The following is a 17,675-nucleotide window of genomic DNA, read 5'->3' as shown; positions in this document are numbered from 1 at the left end:
GTGAACTGGATTAAAGGAAGGGAAGGCTGGGCAAGGTCGAGTTTTTTGGCTAAAACAATGGAGCTGTTCGCTATTTCCTTCTCCAGGCGATTGAACAAATGAGGCAAACAGTTAAAGGACTGGCCCAGGCTCACCGGGCTAGTAAGGGTCAGAGGCGGCATTTAAATTGCGGGCTTGATGCTAATCCAGTGCTCCACCTACCGGTCCCCCTGGATAAATCACTACTCCTCCCTCCCTCCCTCCGTCCCGCCCCCTTCTTAGCGCCGCCTAATGGAAGCTGAATCTCTTTCCAACAGGAGTGGAGCAAGGTCTGCATAAATCCAGGCTGAATCGCGGGGAGCCGCGGTGACCCCGCCCCCTCCGCGAGGTAAAGCCTGTGACTGACTCAGCTCGCGGGTGACTGACTCAGCTCGCGGGTGACTGACTCAGCTCGCGGGCGGAGCGCAGGATAGGCTCGTGCCCCGGAGGGGGCGGGACGGGGCTCCGCGGGGACCAATAGCGGAGCTCAGCGGGGCCGCGGGAAGCCAGAAGGCGCGACTGCGGCGGCCGCCCCGCCCCCTGGCTCACGCCGCCGGAGCCGCGGCAGAAGCGACCCCGGCAGTCCCTTTCCTCCAGGTGCCGGGACCCCTGCGGGGCTGGGGTTTCCCTTCCTGCCTTGTTTCTCTCTGCCGCCCTCCCCAACCCGTCCCCGGGCCATGGCCCAGCATTTCTCCCTAGCCGACTGCGACGCGGTCGGCTTTGACCTCGACCACACTCTGTGTCACTACAACCTGCTGGAGAGCGCCCAGGTAAGTGGCGCGCGCCCGGGGTCTCAGGAGGCCGCCCGCGCTCCGAGATCCGGGAGGAGGGCGCCGGGCCCACTCCGGACCCACGGAGCGGCTCCGCGGCAGCCGTCCTCCTGGGAAAGACTCCCGCCTTGAACTTGGCTCGTCCCCGCGGGCCCGTCGCTTTTGCTTTGTTCTGTTCGACGCTTGGTTTTCCAAAGCCCCAGTCCCCAAAGTACGGAGAACTTAGCTTCCTTAGCACTTGGGGCCTAAGGAGCTAGCCGGATTTCTGTCAGTGGCCTAAATGGCCCTTCCCTAACTCCCGCGACGGTGGCCAAGTCCCTTTTCTGAATCTTAGCCCCCGTTTCTCCAATTTATATCTCGTTCTTACGTCGTGATTTGAGGGAGGGGCAGCTGGGTGGTCTAGGATAAAGCATCCTCTCTGAAACACCCGAGTTCAAATTCTGGCTCAGACTCTGTGAACCCGGGCGATTGCAGTGTTAACCTGCTCTTGTACCCGTTTTCTCGCCGAAAATTGGAGGTCGGATAGTGCCTCCCTCCCACTCGCGCTGTTCCAATGAGAATAATTGCAACATTTAGCACAATGCCTGGCATATAGAGAGTGTTGAATAAATATCATCATCATTATTATTAATTTTGTCTCCTACGTTAGACTGTAAGTTCCTTAAAAGTAGGAACCGGTTGTTGTTTTTTTTTTTTTTTTTTTTTCTCATAACACACAACTCCTGGCACATCCATAACAAATACTAGTTGAGTCACTGAACCTCACTTCTCTATAAAATGGAGATGGGAAGGTAGAATTAATCCTATCCTGCCCACTCCTCTTGGCTGAGATAATCAATTGTAATGTGCTGTGCCTTTTTAAGGCATGATTATTAAACAGGATCTTCCTTGAATGCTTGAACAATCTCTGTCGATCTTTTCACAGAGTTTGGTCTAAGAAAGGTTGTCTGCAAGCCTTTATTCCTCTTCAAGCAGGCAGACATGCATGGTGGGATCCTCAGTTAGAATTGAGTTTGGGTGGGTTATTATAAAGACAAAACGTACAAGTCACACAGTGAGGGGTAATGCATAGTGACATCATCAAGTTTGCCTTTGGTCCCCTCTGCTGAGCTGTTTTTTGTTTGTTTGTTTGTTTGTTTGTTTTTAATTATCAGAAGCTGAATCACGGCTTGGGTTTGGCCACTGGGCTGGGGATTGACCAGAGCTAGTCCAAATTGGTTCTATTTCACAGTAGAGGGAGTTCTGGGTTCAACAAAAGCATAAGCAAGGATTTCTGAAATGTCCAGCTTAAGGGTTGCTCAGTTTGCCTCCTGCTTGACTGATTCTGATTCCCAAGTCAGTCTGGCCTCATCTGGATAGTAAAGGAGCTCAATCAAATCAAGATGGTTAGTAAAAATCATTAATTGCTTCAGTTCCACATCTCTTGAAAGGGAAATCATTTGTATACTCACAGGGAAGCTATATTACTTAAATGATAACAAGAAGAGAAGACAAATTTTGACAAACAGGGACACAACTTCCCCTTCTCCCCTCCCCTTCCCCGAAGAGTAATTGCTTTTGAAACTCTTTTCTAGCTAAACTACTTGGTTGTCCAGTTGCATCTGATTTTCTAGTTGTAAGAAACTCCCACTGTGAAAGCCTGTCAGGAACAAAAGAAGTAAAGTCAGGAACAAAGTAAAAGTAAAGTTCACTGGTCATACCATAGGATAGATTATTTTGTTCACTTGGAGGGGAAGGACATTTTCTAGGGGACATTGAAAAGCTGGAAGTTTTCTTCCAGAGAACTGTAAGTTTGAGGGCATTATCTGTTTCATTTGTGTTCATATTTACCTAGCACATGACAAACAGGTGTTTAATAAAAAGCTGTATCTTGATTGGATAGAATATTGGCCTTCAGGTCAGAAGACCTGAATTGAAATCCCACCTCTGACCCTTACTACTCTTATGGCTTTGAGCAAGTTATTTAAACTCCAGGGACTTGGAGTAGATGGCCTTTGAGATCCCTCTAGTTTTTGATCTGTGATCTTAATGATGAAGAAGATTCTGGTCATTTCATTGAACTACTAGGGATAGGAATGGAGAAACCTTTGGAGAGATATAATAGTGGTCTTGAAATATTTGGAGGTTTGTCACTTAGAAGAAAGATGGACTTATTTTTGTGTAGCTTCAGGGGTTGAGATAAGACCAGTGGCTTGAGAGTGAAAAGGAAACAAAATTTGGCTTATTATCTTCCAGGCACTCTATTAAGTGCTGAAGATACAAAGAAAGACAAAAATAGGGCTTCACCTCCAAGAACAATCATTCTAGAAGGAGAGAAAACAAATAATTATGAACATTCAAGATGTGTGTACCTGGGGGCAAGGGGAGAAAGTATATGAAATATAAAGAAGTGTGTGTTTTAAAAGAATTATACAAAATGAAATGCACTATGTAGAGTTCCACATGAAAGAATTTAGGCAGCATCTACTCACTTGTTAGGAATGTGTTCTATTGAGTGCATAACTAAACTAAATGACTCTAGGACTCCACAGTAATAATAGCTTGTGTTTAGATAGTAACTGACCTGCAAGGTAGGCAGTATAAGTTATAATAGTAAACCCTCTGACAGGTAAATAGGCTCAGAAGTTGTGACCTGTCCATAGTCAAATAGTTAGCAAATGCTGAGAATAGGATTCCAATTCAGTCTTACTCTTTTTAAATTTTATTTTTTAAAATTCTGATATAAGAATAATGGATGTGAGATATAGTATGGCACAAGAAAGAATAGAGAAAGCTAGGTTTTTTTTTGGGGGGGGGGCATTTTATTTTATTTTATTTATTTATTTATTTATTTATTTTTATTAAATAACTTTTTATTGACAGAACCCATGCCAGGGTAATTTTTTACAACATTATCCCTTGCACTCACTTCTGTTCCGATTTTTCCCCTCCCTCCCCTCCCTCCACCCTCTCCCCAAGATGGCAAGCAGTCCTATACATGTTAAATAGATTACAGTAGATCTTGGATACAGTATATGTGTGCAGAACTGAACAGTTTTCTTGTTGCTCAGGGAGAATTGGATTTAGAAGGTATAAATAACCTGGGAAGAAGAACAAAAATGCAAGCAGTTTACATTCATTTCCTAGTGTTCAGAAAGCTAGTTCTGAAGATAGAAAGACCTGAATTCAAGACTCTCAAAACTTGGATAAGGTGGTCTGCATTCAAGGCATCACCCTCAAACTGTGATTTGCAGAGTTGTGGACTTGCTTTAATAGAAAAAATTATGACCACTTTCAGTGGTCTTGTAATGAAGACAGCCCTCTGCACCCAGAGAGAGGACAGTGAGAACTGAATGTGGACCACAACATAGTATTTTTATCTATTTGTTATTTGCTTGCATTTTGTTTTCTTTCTCAGTTTTTTTCCTTTTTGATCTGATTTTTCTTGTGCAGCATGATATCTGTGAAAATATGTATAGAGGAATTGCATATGTATAATATATATTGGATCACTTGCCAACTTGGGTAGGGTATGTAGGGAAGAGAGAAAAAAATTAGAACAGAGTTTTGTAGGAGTGAATGTCAAAAATTATCCACGTATATATTTTGAAAACAAAAAGCTTTAATTTAAAAAAATAGAAAAAGTTCCCTATACCGATAAAATCATGGGCCAGTCCCCATCTGTATTACTCTGTACTATAAAAAAAGATTAGAAGAAAGGCAGATCATATACCTTTCACAGATATGGGTAATTGCTGTATTCTTAACTAAGGAAAGGATTGAAGCAATTACTAAAGGTAAAATAAACAAAGTGGATTCTGTAAAACTGAAATGCTTCTGTACAGTGAACTCAAGATAAGAAAGGAAGTGTTTGAATGGAGGAAAATGTTTTGTATTAAATTTCTCTGATAAGTAAGAGTTTGGTTTCTGAGATGTATAAACAGGTAATATGTGTAAATATATAATATATCCACATATTTCATAGATAAGTATGAATATGTAAAACCAAAAGCCATACAAAATAGATAAGTGGCTAAAAGATATGAACAGAGTGTTTACAAAAAAATTTAAAATTACTAACAACATATAAAAGTATGCTTCATATAACTAATTTAAATAAGAGAAATTAACTTCAAACCAGATCTGAGATTTCACCTCACACCCTGCAAATTGGTAAAGATGATTAAAAACATGGGAATAGTCTGTGTGAAAGTAGTTATGGGAAAGTTGACAAACCGATGCACTGTTGGTATAGCTGCGAATCAGCACTACCATATTTTGGAAAGATGAACATTTCTTCATACAAAACAGAAAAAAAGATTACATTTCTAGTTGAGAATCTATGCTATCTAAAGCTTTCTTCTTCCTCCAAGATTACAACAAATTCAGCATGGATTTTTAAAAACTGTCCAGATTGCTTATATTTTCTATTGAATTTGTAGATGGATATAGACCATGAGTTCCTCTGGTGGTTATGCTTTTCTCTGTGATACAAAGAGGTGTTTGTGGCTCACCAAAATTTATTTGAGATACCAACAGATATCTTCAAATGAAACATAATAAAACTTGTTTACTTGGATACTTGGAAGTATTTTACTTATCAGAGTTTTATCATGATGTGGTTTATATCCTTTGAAAGGGTACATGGTGTAATAAAGGGACTGACCATTGGGTCAGAAGATTGTGGGTTTAAGTCCTTCCTGTGATACTTACTATCCATATGATCATATAACTTCAGGGCTGTATACTGTTTGCTTATCATCTCATCAAAGCAGAGAATTTTCATATTGAAATTTTCTTACACTGATGAAGTGATAAGTCTAGATTTAAATAAAACAAAAATGTTTAAATTCTTCATCATAGTTTTGACATAAGATGTTAAGTTCTTAAATTTATTTTCCAAATAGGAGAATTAAATTTCAGACTTTCAAATCAGAAAATAAATTTTATTTTCAGTACAAGATTCCATACATCATACATTGGGACTTGAATATTTAAAGCTGAGCAATTTTACATTTGCTGTACTGTATTTTTCTCTCTCATTTCAGCTTATCTATGATAGCTTTGCTCAATATTTGGTATTAGAGAAGGGATATGATAAAGAATTGCTAACTGTACCTCCAGAGAGCTGGGATTTTTGGTGAGTGTTTTTTTTTTTTTTTTTTTTTAAATAATCTTAATTAACCTGTGTATTCTCTATGGACATTGTTTTCCTTTGTGTAATTTTATACAAAGGCAGAAAGTGTGACATGTAAGTGGGAACAGTTGACTTTTAAACCAGTCTATAATTTCATAATTAGAAACTTCTTAGTTATATGTCCAGTAAAAAAATTTTGTTATTGTTAGAAATAGATTTGTTTGGAATACTTTTCTTATTAAGCATTTTCAACAATTAGCCTTTTGTTTAATTTGAGGTACTTAACTTCGTAGTTGACTTCAATTAAGAGACTGTAAAGAACTGTTTTTTAATTAATTTTTTTTATTTTCAGTTGCAATTTCTCTCTCTCCCTTTATCTCCTCTTGCACTTATTGAGAAAGCAAGAAATAGCATACCCATTATACATCTATAGCCATGCAAAAGATATTTCCACATAAAGAACTATTTTGGACATTAAAATGTTTACAAATATTAGTTTGTTTCTAAGTTACCCTCACCATAAGGATCAAAGGAGGGAGGAGGAATCGCACAATTTCATGCAAGCACCTAAACAATTTGTACATGCAATTGATACTATGAACATTCATTTATTTAAATTTTAAGTTTTCCTTGATAGCCTGTTTGAGGATTAACATGTATTTGGTTTCGGTTTTTTAGAACAGTAAAAACAATTGTGTTGCTTTAAATTGTCCATCTTATCATTAATGGGACCCTACCTACCTCCCCCCATCTCAATAAGAAAATAAAAAGCTCAGCTGTGATTTTGAAATATTATTGTTCAGTTATATTTAACTTACCAAACATTTGGTGAGGCTAATCTCACTTACAAATGGAAGAAACAGGTATTTTATTCTATGAAATTACTTATTATAGGGATTAAGTTCTAAACTAAAATAAATAATGTGCTTCCAAAACACTGTCATTTTGTTAAAATCTCTCAACAGTTTGCTGCTATTATTCCTACTTTTTTTTTTTTTTTTTTTGTGAGGGAATAATCAAACTTTACTCTCCATTCTCCTGTTTCTCATACCTCTTCTAAAATGTCAAATAAACAGCCTGGTTGGCATATTAACGCTTCTGGCTCAGAGATGGAGATTTAAAAGCTTGACCTAAAAGAAAACTAAATTTCAAAGACCATAGAAAGAAGCTTAGCAATTGAAAAATAATTTAAGTTCAAAGGAAAAATTTTAAATCAGGTAAGTAATAAAGTAATCATTTTCCCATCTCAGGTTTTTAAATGTAAAAAGTTTAAAAAATTAATAACTAAATTATGGTGGCATTGGTCATTCATCCAGATAACATGGGACAAGTCATATTTGGACCAGTCAGTCTTTGGACTGGTCAGTCTACTATGAAATAATGGGTTTGTACTCATTGCATTTGGAATAAAGTCCTGTCTGATTCATACATTTAGTGGTTCCACTTTTAGTATTTTAGTGGACCTTCTGTGGATTATTTATTACTTTTGAGATCCTAGGGCTTGTTTGTCATTTTTTTCTGTATTGTAGTTATATTTAACATTCTTTTAATGAAAATGTCTTCCTCTAACATTCCAACTTTGTAATGGCCCATTATTTTATTCACCATTCAGATATATAAGCAAAGTAAAATACCTGTTTTAGTAACCAGTGTTTCTGTATTTTAGCTGCAAGGGCTTGGCATTAGATCTGGAAAAAGGAAACTTTATTAAACTTGCAGTTGATGGAACAGTTCTGAAGTAAGTAAAAGAAAAAAATCAGTTCTTTAGTCAAAAATAACTTTAATCTTTCAACTGCCTTGATTTTAACAAAACACGTTAAATGTAATAGTGTTTCAGTTAATCAACCTTTAAGCCCTTATTGAATATTTATAATGCATCTATTTGCTTTGTCATAACCATTTAAAAATTTATTTTAAACATTGTGAGCATCAAAAAACAGGAACATTTAGAAAAACATAAAAAAATTATTGTATATGAAATTGAATCACAATTCAAACAGCTTGTTTTTTTTATTTAATACACCATTCAATATGTTAGTTCCAAAAGCTGACCTGCTTTTTACCTTCTAAACCCCCTTCAGCTTTATTTTGTGTCTTTTGAATGCTTTATTCTTTTTTTCCCTTTTTTCTTCCTTCTTTTGTGCCTTCTTTTGCCTTCTCCTTTCCTCCCTGTCTACTTTTCCTTGTCTGCTTCTACTTCCAAAAAACCATGCAATTCCTCTCTTCCTCTCCTCATTTTAAGTAATTGAGGTATACAAACCAAATCCACATTGACAGTGGCCAAAAATGTGTGTCTCATTTTGTACCTTTTGTCCTTTGTACCTTTCTCAGGAGGTTGTTCTCTTGATTTTGCTCACTTCATTGCATTCATTCATACAAGATTTCCCAGGTTTTTCTGTATCTTTTTCCATTACATTCATAACTTATGCTGTTCTTTGTGTCAAGTAAAATGCAGTACAGGCAAAGTGAGGTACATTTTTTCCAAGGCAAGATAATCATTTATTAACAGTGGCATGTATAACTATTAACAAAGTGAGGCTGACTGCCTTTATTTAGGCCAGCAACTTATTTAGCTAGGGCTGAATGTTGGAGTAGTTGGGAAGCTTTCCAATTAAGTGCAATTGGGGAAAGTAGGTTGGTCTTCAGGTATGAAGGATTAAGCTCCTCTCTCATAATTGAAGAATGTTCATTGCTTTGCCTTTCAACTGCCTCTAGCAATCTTGGCTAGAAAAACATCATAAGCCATCCTCTTGGGGAGACCAAACCACTTCTATTCTTGTCATGCAAATATTTTTGACCTGGAAAGATTGTCATGGAAATTTATTGGGATTTATTTCTCAAAACACCAACTACTTACATTTATCAGTTTTAATTCTTTTTTTTTTTTTTTTTTTTTTTTTTTTTTTTTTTTTTTTTTTTTTTTTTTTGCTTTCAACTTTGGTAGTGTCTTCTTTGATTTTCAGTATTTATATATTTATTTAGTTGGTCTTTTAAATTTGTTGCTTTTCTTATGTTTTGTTTTAGGTTGTTTATTTTTTGTTGCATGATCAATTCATAGTCTGTTCTTTTAGAGATGAATATGTTCTCTAAAAACTACTTTGGCTACATCCTAAAAGTTTTGATGTGTTATTTCATTGCTGTCATATTTTTTTATGAAGTTTTATATTGTTTCTGTGATTTTTCTTCTTTCTCCCATCAATTCCTTAGGATTAAATTATTTTTATTCAACTTTGAATTTTTCTAGTTAAAGGATTTTTGTTGATTGTAATTTTTTTTTTTTTTTTGGTGTTTTTCTTTTAAATATTTCTGTTTCTACTTTTGTTCACAAAGTATTTTCCAAAATTGACCATGTATGCTACTGAGAAATATCTGTTCCTTTTCCTGTTTAGTAATTGTTAGAGATCTATCACATCTTATTTATAGTTATACTTAGCTTTACAGCATAAGTATTCTTGAGTATAAGCCTTTCTTTTATCTTATGGAATTGTATATTCTAAGATTTTTTTTCTTCTTTATAAAAGCTAACAAGTTTTATGGGATCCTGACTGATTCCTTGGTACCTGAATTCTTGGTTGCTTGTCTTTTTTTTTTTTCTTTGACCTGATTTTGACTATAATATTCCTGGGAGTTTGTTTCTTGGGGCTGCCTTCAGAAGTTGACTTTATTATTTCTTATTTTCTTTCTGATTTTAGTAAATTTTGGAAGTTTTCATTTATAATTTCTCAAAATGTGAACCAGCAATTTATTTTCAAAATGCCTAATGATTCTTAAATTAATTCTCATTTGTTTTCCAGATAAGTTGTTTTTGATGACAACTTAAATTTTGTGGATTATTTGATTGTGTAATAATATTTTGCATCTCAAGAAGCCATTAACTCTTAGTCTATTCTAATTTTAAGTCTTTTCTATTTTCAATATTTCAAATTTCAATTTACCTAATGGATAAGGTTTTTCTACTTTCTATTCTAAATCATTTATTTTCCTTCTAATAAGATTTAAAGAGCTTACCTTTTATCTCTTCATTTTTATTTTTTCTATATATTCTTAAATTCTTATGGACAAATCTTTCCCTCTCTTCCCTTTGCTTCCCCCTTCCCCCCCCCCCCAAATCTGCTTATATTTGTTAGGGAGGAGCCTTTTTCTTGGTTTTCTTTTTGGGTATCTCTTAAGTAATAATATTTCTTAAGGATTTGGTTTCTTTTTCTATTTTTTTATGTTTCTTGATTCAGTTTCTTATTGAAGATTTTGAACAGCATTATTCTCTGCCCTTTCCTGTCCTTTTAAATTGTATCATAATTTACATCTGTTTGGTTCTAACCTAGACTTCTTGGACTCCTATCATTGGTTTGTTGAATATATGTGGTAGAACTATACTCCTCAGCACCATCTTTTAAAATTTTTTTGCCTTTTAAAAATTGTTTTCTTTATTTTTCTATTTATACACGTACATTAATTTTCTTAATACACATTTCTTTATGAATCATGTTAGGAAAGAAAAATAACACCTTCTTAATAAGTCACCACCTTACCTCCTCCCTTTTTTTTTTTTCCTCCCTACCTCCCCATAATGAGTCTTCCCATTTCACTCAAGCCACTGAGCACTCATGGGCCCAATCCCATTGTTGACCTGCATGTAAGTTTTTACCTGCTGCATTTCTAACTTGGCTTAAAAACTCCCTTTTTTTAGGAGTGTGTTGGTCTTCTACTCTTGGGCCTTATCATATTTGTGACATATCTGATAGGCTTAGCACACTGTATCTCAGAACTACCATCTCAAGTGAAACACTACTCTTGAACCTCTCTAGTAATTGAGATAATAGGTAGGTACAACTATGCTTAATTATAACCCTCTTTCAAAACTGATTCTTCAATTATTCCAGCTCTCATTTAACTCAGTTATACCATTTATACCATTTATAATTGTAGAAAAGTTATGAGAAATGGGGAAATTCATTAAATACTTATTTTTGTTTGCATTTTTTCACTTAATTTGAAGAAATTGTAGCATGAGTATGATGTAGTTGAAAATGCTCATTAAAGATCCCTTTAACACTGATATCACAATCTATTTATTACCCTCATCTCTAGACACTTTCATCTTCAGTTGAACCTACCTTCCCTTACAGGGTTTTTGTGAGGAAACCAATTTGTCAGCCTAAATAAATATATTTGTTGTTATTGTGACCATACCCTTGAACCTTCCATAGCTTGAAACTGTTACCAGCCTAAAAATCTCCAAAATCAGAACTTTTTCTTCTCTATAAGCCTTTCTCTTACCTCATCCTTATAACCACAAAAACTACTTTTTGTCCTGATTATGACCTCTATATAGTCTCTTGCTTCTTATTCTGTCCTTGCTTTCAGCCTATTCCTTTTGGCTTAGATAATTTAAATTATACTCATCCCCTATAATAGGTTGGTTTTTTTATTTTTCTATTAGTCTCACCCAGCATTTCTATGTTGGGTAATCCTTATGATTTTCTTTTTGTATTTCTAGATGCTGGAGAAAATCATGGATATGGTCTACTGTAAATTCATGCAATTGTAACCTGAGCAGGCTCATTACTGTTATTCAACAATTGTCTTACTTTGCTCTTAATGGTCCCTCTGTATCATATCACAGAACTTCCAAACCTTTTCTTTTCTCTTCAAATTCAGGCCAATTCAACAAACTTTGTTGAATATGCAACACACTGATAAGTTCTCAATCTTTAGAGATAGTATCTGCCTATAATGAAGCTATTATTTAATATGAAGAGATAACATCTATAAGTGTGAGATCTGAAATTGTCCAATCTATACGAAAAATCACTGAGACAGAGTTTCAAGCTAAAGAACTTTATTGTCCATTATCCCCCTTGATGAAGTGGACCTCAGATATTCCTCATGATCTGAGCTGCCCCTGACGCCCAGGACCTTGTTTTTATATTGTTTGATATCTAAATATACAAAAGAGCCATGCTAGAATGTAGAATCTCGTTGGTTGATAGACTTACTCTGAGGGCCAAAAATGATGCATCAGCCAAAAATGATTTATCTTCAAGTAGGTCATAGATTGGGTAAAGCAAGGGAATATCACCACTAACTAAGTGTCATAACTAACATAGGCTTAAGATGGTCCCCTCCTCATATTGGACAAGAGAGGATGGGCTGGAGGTACAAAAATAATTTGGGGAACTTTCCAAAGAATTAAGGCATCCTATCCACACTAGGCTTGAATATGGAATTTGAGGAAAACATACTGAATATATCTTTGTCAGCATTCTTGTGGCTGTGAAAATGAGCTTCATAATTGGTAAATAAGCAGTGATCCTTACATTAAAGTTTGAGACTTACTATAAACCTATCATATCTAATTTTCCCTATATGATTTGTCTAAAATATCAAACTGATTAATTCTGATTGAAATAGATTAGTGGCCCAAATAAATCATTCCTAAAATCATAAAATCATTTAGGCAGAATGTTGTTAATCCAAAGAAAAAATGCATGTGAAATAATGAGAAATAGAAAGAAAGAAAAAATTATTCCTATTTGGAAGGATCAGTGAAACTCTAATGGAATGGTTGGTGTATGAGTTGGACTTTGATGGAAAGAAATAAATTTAATTTTATTTAACAATTTCTAATCATAATTTAATAACATCATCTTAATACCAATACTAATTAGAGTGAACAGTTACCAATAAACATTTTCTGAATTGACTTAATGATGAATTGAATTAATTATTTAAGCTGATGAATAATAATTGTTTATGACATTTATTTAATAAATTTAGTGAATGATTAGTAATTGTTTATAAAATTTATTTAATAAAAATTAATAATTTTAGTAGGCAGAGGTAGAAAAAGCCCATCTAGGGTATGTGGTACAGTCTGAGTATGGATAATAGTATCCACTGAAACAGTGGATACTATTATACAAAGTAACAGATTCGGAACTCAGAAAATTTGGAGAGGGAAGAAAGAATATAATAAAATCAAGACAATAATGCTGAAAGAACATTTGAAAACTCTACAAGCTAAGTATTTGATTTGAAAGACAAAATGAGGAAATAATCTTGAGAATTACTGGGTTCCCTACCTCCAAATAAAAAACTCATGTATTCTTTAGGAAATAAAATAAAATTCCTGAGAAATATTGGAAATAATGAACAAAATACTGAACAGTAAAACTTAAAGGAGTCCTTCCTATTCAGAAGACAAAAGTGAACAGGGCACTTGGATAACATGGACAGTCTGATAAATCATTATTTTCATGAAGCTGTCTAATATCTTTTGAAAGTCTCACCTTATCTTAAGGATTAGTCAGAGGACATTTATGGTAAGCATTTAATGGATCAAATAAAGGAACACTTGGAGAAAGAAGAAATTGGAGACGGGGCAGTAAGGAAAATTTATTGTAATTTAAGTACCCTTGACAAGTCATTCAGACTTTAAAAAAGACCTGAGGAAGAGCAAAGATCTTGAACCATATATGGGTTGGGCAAAGGAGGCAGTTTCTGACATTTAAAAATCTTACTTTATTTGTGGGTCTTATAACATTTGGGAGCAAAGCTCTTGAGAGAAAACAGGAACTCTTCTGTAGGAGATGAGGGACAAGTGTAAAATAAGTAAAATAAAAAAACGAGATGGGGAGATGGAGTGGATCCAAATTTTTTTCTGAACTGACCAAGGGAAGGAAAAAATATTAACGATCACAAGTAGCATCAAGGAATTTGAATTAAGCCTGGATATTTGCCAGGAAAAAGGTGATATCTGTAGGAGGATATTGAAATCAAGTTTTTGCAAGCAAAATATAGAGTTAATTCTTTTTTAAAAAGTAATATAATTTAACCTAGAGTCGATTATTATTATAAAGTATAAAATATATGCTATATAATCATTACATGTGATATAATTATCTTAAAATTGTCTACTAAATAGAAGGGAATAGGAGAATGGATTAGAAAAGAAATTCAAGAAGCACACTTAAATTGGTAAAGAGTAAAATAAGGAGCTAGAATAAGTGAAATAGCTGATTTTTTTTTTTAAATGATTGATGGAAGTATTAATTACTTTGATCAGCAATAGAAAAGAAAACCAGAGTGTCCAAATTAAAAATGAGAATAATGAACGAAAAGGAAATAATTTACATAAGCTACCCATGGGTCCTCAAATTACGTCCTGCAGGCCAGATGCGGCAGCTGAGGATGTTTATCCCCCTCACCCAGGGCTATGAAGTTTCTTTATTTAAAGGCTCACAAAACAAAGTTTTTGTTTTTACCATGGTCTGGCCCTCCAATAGTCTGAGGGATAGTGAATCGGCCCCCTATTTAAAAAGTTTGAGGACCCCTGATAAACTATCCAATTATTTGCCAACAAACAGAATTTAAAGCTATTTCCTCCAAATAAAAAATTGGCAAAACAGAAAACTGAGGTCCTAAACAGCTCATTCCCAAATAGAAAAATTAAGAAAGTTTTAAATGAAGTTTCAAAGAAAATAATTCCCTGGACTAGATATATTTACATATTTAAATTTTATCTGTATTAAAATAGTTATTAATCAATTTAATATACAAATGTTCTCAAAAATAGGGTTAAAAAGGCATATTAATTTTATATGGTATAAATGTAATTACTAGACTGAAACCTTATAAAGGATAAAGCAAAAAAAAAAAAATTAAAACCAATGTCACATGGATTTGGGGTGAATAACTTGAATATGTTTTTACCATAGCATTTGCTATGCCCAAGTTAAATTTATAACATTGATAAAAATATGATTTAACATTAGGAAATATAGCTTAGTAATAAGACATATTTATGTAAATAGATTAAAAAAAGCAGTTTTTGTTTCTTAAAAAATGCCAAAAGCATAAAAATTGAAAAACTTCCTTATTAAAAATTAAGTACATTTGTCAGAAACAAAAATAGAAGGCTTCTGTATTCCTTGCCATAGTACTTCAAATATTAGATATAGTAGTAAGATAAGAAAAAAATTAATAAATATTTGTAAGGATAAGACAAAATTATCCCTACTAGCACATTGTCTAGCAGTTAGTAAGTATCTAATAAATGCATTTGCTTGACTTTGCACACATTATATGATAGTTTATTTAGAAAATTTTAATGAGTCAGTGGAAATAAATAGCTAATAGATTTAGCAAAGAAACAAGATGTAAAATATGGTCCTAAGTCACTAGCACTTCTGCACATTAATTATTTTTTAAAAGACAGGTATAAGAGTTGAGAAATTATACTTAAAATAATTCAAGATGCCTATAATATCAAGCAATTAACTCTCAATGAATTCATGACTAGACAAGGGATAGAAAAGATTGTAAAGGCAAAACATAAAATTCTGGTTTCATTAAATGAAAAATTCATTGCAAAAAAAAATCACTGCAATTAGAATAATAAGAAAATATGTGAATTGGGAAAAAGATATTTCTTCATGAGGAACAAAGATCTTGAACCATACTCATATGGGTTTGGCAAAGAAGGAGGCAGTTTCTGATATTTAAAAATATTACTTTATTTGTGGGTCTTATAACATTTGGGAGCAAATCTAAATAGACTGGCATCCTAAATCTCTAAGAATAGATAGAAATTTATGTGATTAGGAGTTGTAAATATATGGTTAACATATGAATAGTTTTCAAAAGAAAGAAACACATCAGCAACCATATAAAAAAAGTTCCACATTTCTAATCTGAAAAAAAAAAAAAAGATTCTGTATCATCTTAGATTTATTAGATTAATAATGTTATTAGATTGGCAGGAAAAAAATGGAAAAGGTGAGGAAAGTCAATGATATTGGGGCTGAGAAAAGTCAAATACCCTAATTCACTTCTAGTAGAACTTCAAATTAACCTGCTTATTCTGGAAAGTAATGGAATATTGCAATAAAGATGGCTAAATTATTTATAATCTTCATTAATGCTTTTTATTTATGCATCACAGTCTGATTTGTGTTATACTTATTTATATTTGTGTCTTATCATTGCTCCCAATTGTATATTCTTAAGGACAAGAACCACATTTTATTTCTTTTTGTATCCTCAATGAAAGTATGATACATAATAAAATTAGTTTTCCAAGAAGAGGCTACATTGGGAGTCAAGATGATGAATTGAGTTTGGGATTTAGTTTGGAAGTTCGAGTTATAAATAGAATATCAATAAATATGGAAAGGCACCTGGAAGATGTGATCCTAGTCATTTCCATATAGTAAATGCTCAGTAAAAATCTGTTCTATTGAGTTAAAAATATATGCAGGGGATACTTTTGGTGCCAACAGCAAAACAAAACAAAAACCTAGAGGGACACAGTGCTAAGGGTAAAGTTTGTTTGAACTACTACTGAATTTTGCTTATCTTCCAAAATTAGGGCAAGCCACGGCACCAAAATGATGACTTCTGAAGAGCTTATGAGAATATATGGAAAGAAGAAGTGGAAATACTTTCCAGAGTTTTTAGTGGCTTCTCGCTCAGGTACAATGTGTAGTCCAATGACCCGAAGATACAGGGGAGGCTAACTTTATTTTGGCTTTGGTCCCAATGCAGAACAGTTGTAAGAGGCAAGCATTGCTTTCTTGCTTAATGATAAGTGGGTGATTATCATGGTATAATGTCAGTATGTGACATGGTCTCAGAATCCTATGTCTGCTGTGCACTAATTGTATGATCAGATTCAACTCATTTAACTTCTTTAGGGTTCACTTTCCTGCATAAAAATAAGAGACTTGATCTTTAAAGTCTTTTCTGAAGTTTTAGATTGATCTGTAAAGTTGATCCAGTGGTTCTCAAAGTCTGGTCCAGAGCATCCTGAGAATATCTGAAATCCTTTCAGAGTCTACAAATTCATAATTAGTTTTTATTTTTAATGTGATCAATATCTATAACTATAAACTACATAAACAAAAACTCTTTGGACAGATCCTCAGTCATTTTTAATAGGATAAAGATATTGAGAACAAAAGTTTGAGGACCACTGATTTATACAGTGTTCTAGGCAGATAGAGGAATTCTATACTGCTGTTCCTCTTTATTTTAATTTTAAAGGCTTTCCTGACTTTGTCTTTTTTGCAGAGATAAGGACTAATAGCATAAAGGTATTAGGAACTTCATCTAACTACCTCACAAATATTATCATAAAGTGAATAAGGTTAAATTTGGAGTCAAAAAGATCCATCCATAATTCTCCTTTAGCTGTGTGACAATCATTTAACTTCTTGACTTAGATTCAATGATCCCTAGCATCCCTTCTAGCTCTAAATCTTTGGTCCTATGATATTTTGTCTTTGTTACCAACTCTTTGGAGAAGCTGATTGGTATTAGTGGATAGGACCCTGGGTCTAGTAGCAGAAAGACAGAGTTCAGACCTGGCCTCAGACACTTACTAGCTGTGTGACCCTGAACAAACCACGTAACCCTGTTTGCCTCAGTTTCTTCATTTGTAAAATGAGCTAGAGAAGGAAATGGCAAACCACTCCAGTATCTTTGCCAAGAAAATCCTAAATGTTGTCACATAGACACAACTACACAACACCATCACCACCAGCTCCCTTTATGTCTTTCATCGATGCACTTTACTCTCCCGTCCTGTTGTGGAGCAGGTTCAGGATAATAAGTTCAGGGCTAGAAGCAACCTTCACAATCACCTTTTTGTCAACACCATTTATTTATCCCCAACTCATGTGTCAGGTGCTGTGCTTAATGCTTGGAGGGTGCCTTATACTACATTTTCATTTGGCAGATGAAGAAAACAGAAATTGTGACTTGCATAAGTT

The 17,675-nt window shown here is 34.4% G+C and overlaps 1 protein-coding gene across 1 annotated transcript in view; it reads left to right on the top strand.

Moving 5' to 3' along the window:
• The first annotated feature begins 535 nt into the window (after positions 1-535).
• NT5DC1 (5'-nucleotidase domain containing 1) overlaps positions 536-17,675 on the top strand; it is a 247,619-nt gene continuing 230,479 nt past the window's right edge. The window contains exons 1-4 of the mRNA XM_031964382.1: positions 536-788; positions 5,816-5,907; positions 7,571-7,642; positions 16,274-16,377. Coding sequence (XP_031820242.1) covers positions 696-788; positions 5,816-5,907; positions 7,571-7,642; positions 16,274-16,377 — 361 coding nt within the window. The 5' untranslated portion in view covers positions 536-695. The remainder of the gene's footprint in view (positions 789-5,815; positions 5,908-7,570; positions 7,643-16,273; positions 16,378-17,675) is intronic.

The sequence above is a fragment of the Sarcophilus harrisii genome, chromosome 4, assembly GCF_902635505.1.
Source record: "Sarcophilus harrisii chromosome 4, mSarHar1.11, whole genome shotgun sequence".
Classification (NCBI taxonomy): Eukaryota; Metazoa; Chordata; class Mammalia; order Dasyuromorphia; family Dasyuridae; genus Sarcophilus; species Sarcophilus harrisii.
The sequence above is the reverse complement of the archived record's forward strand: the minus strand, read 5'-3'. Positions and strand labels throughout refer to the sequence as shown.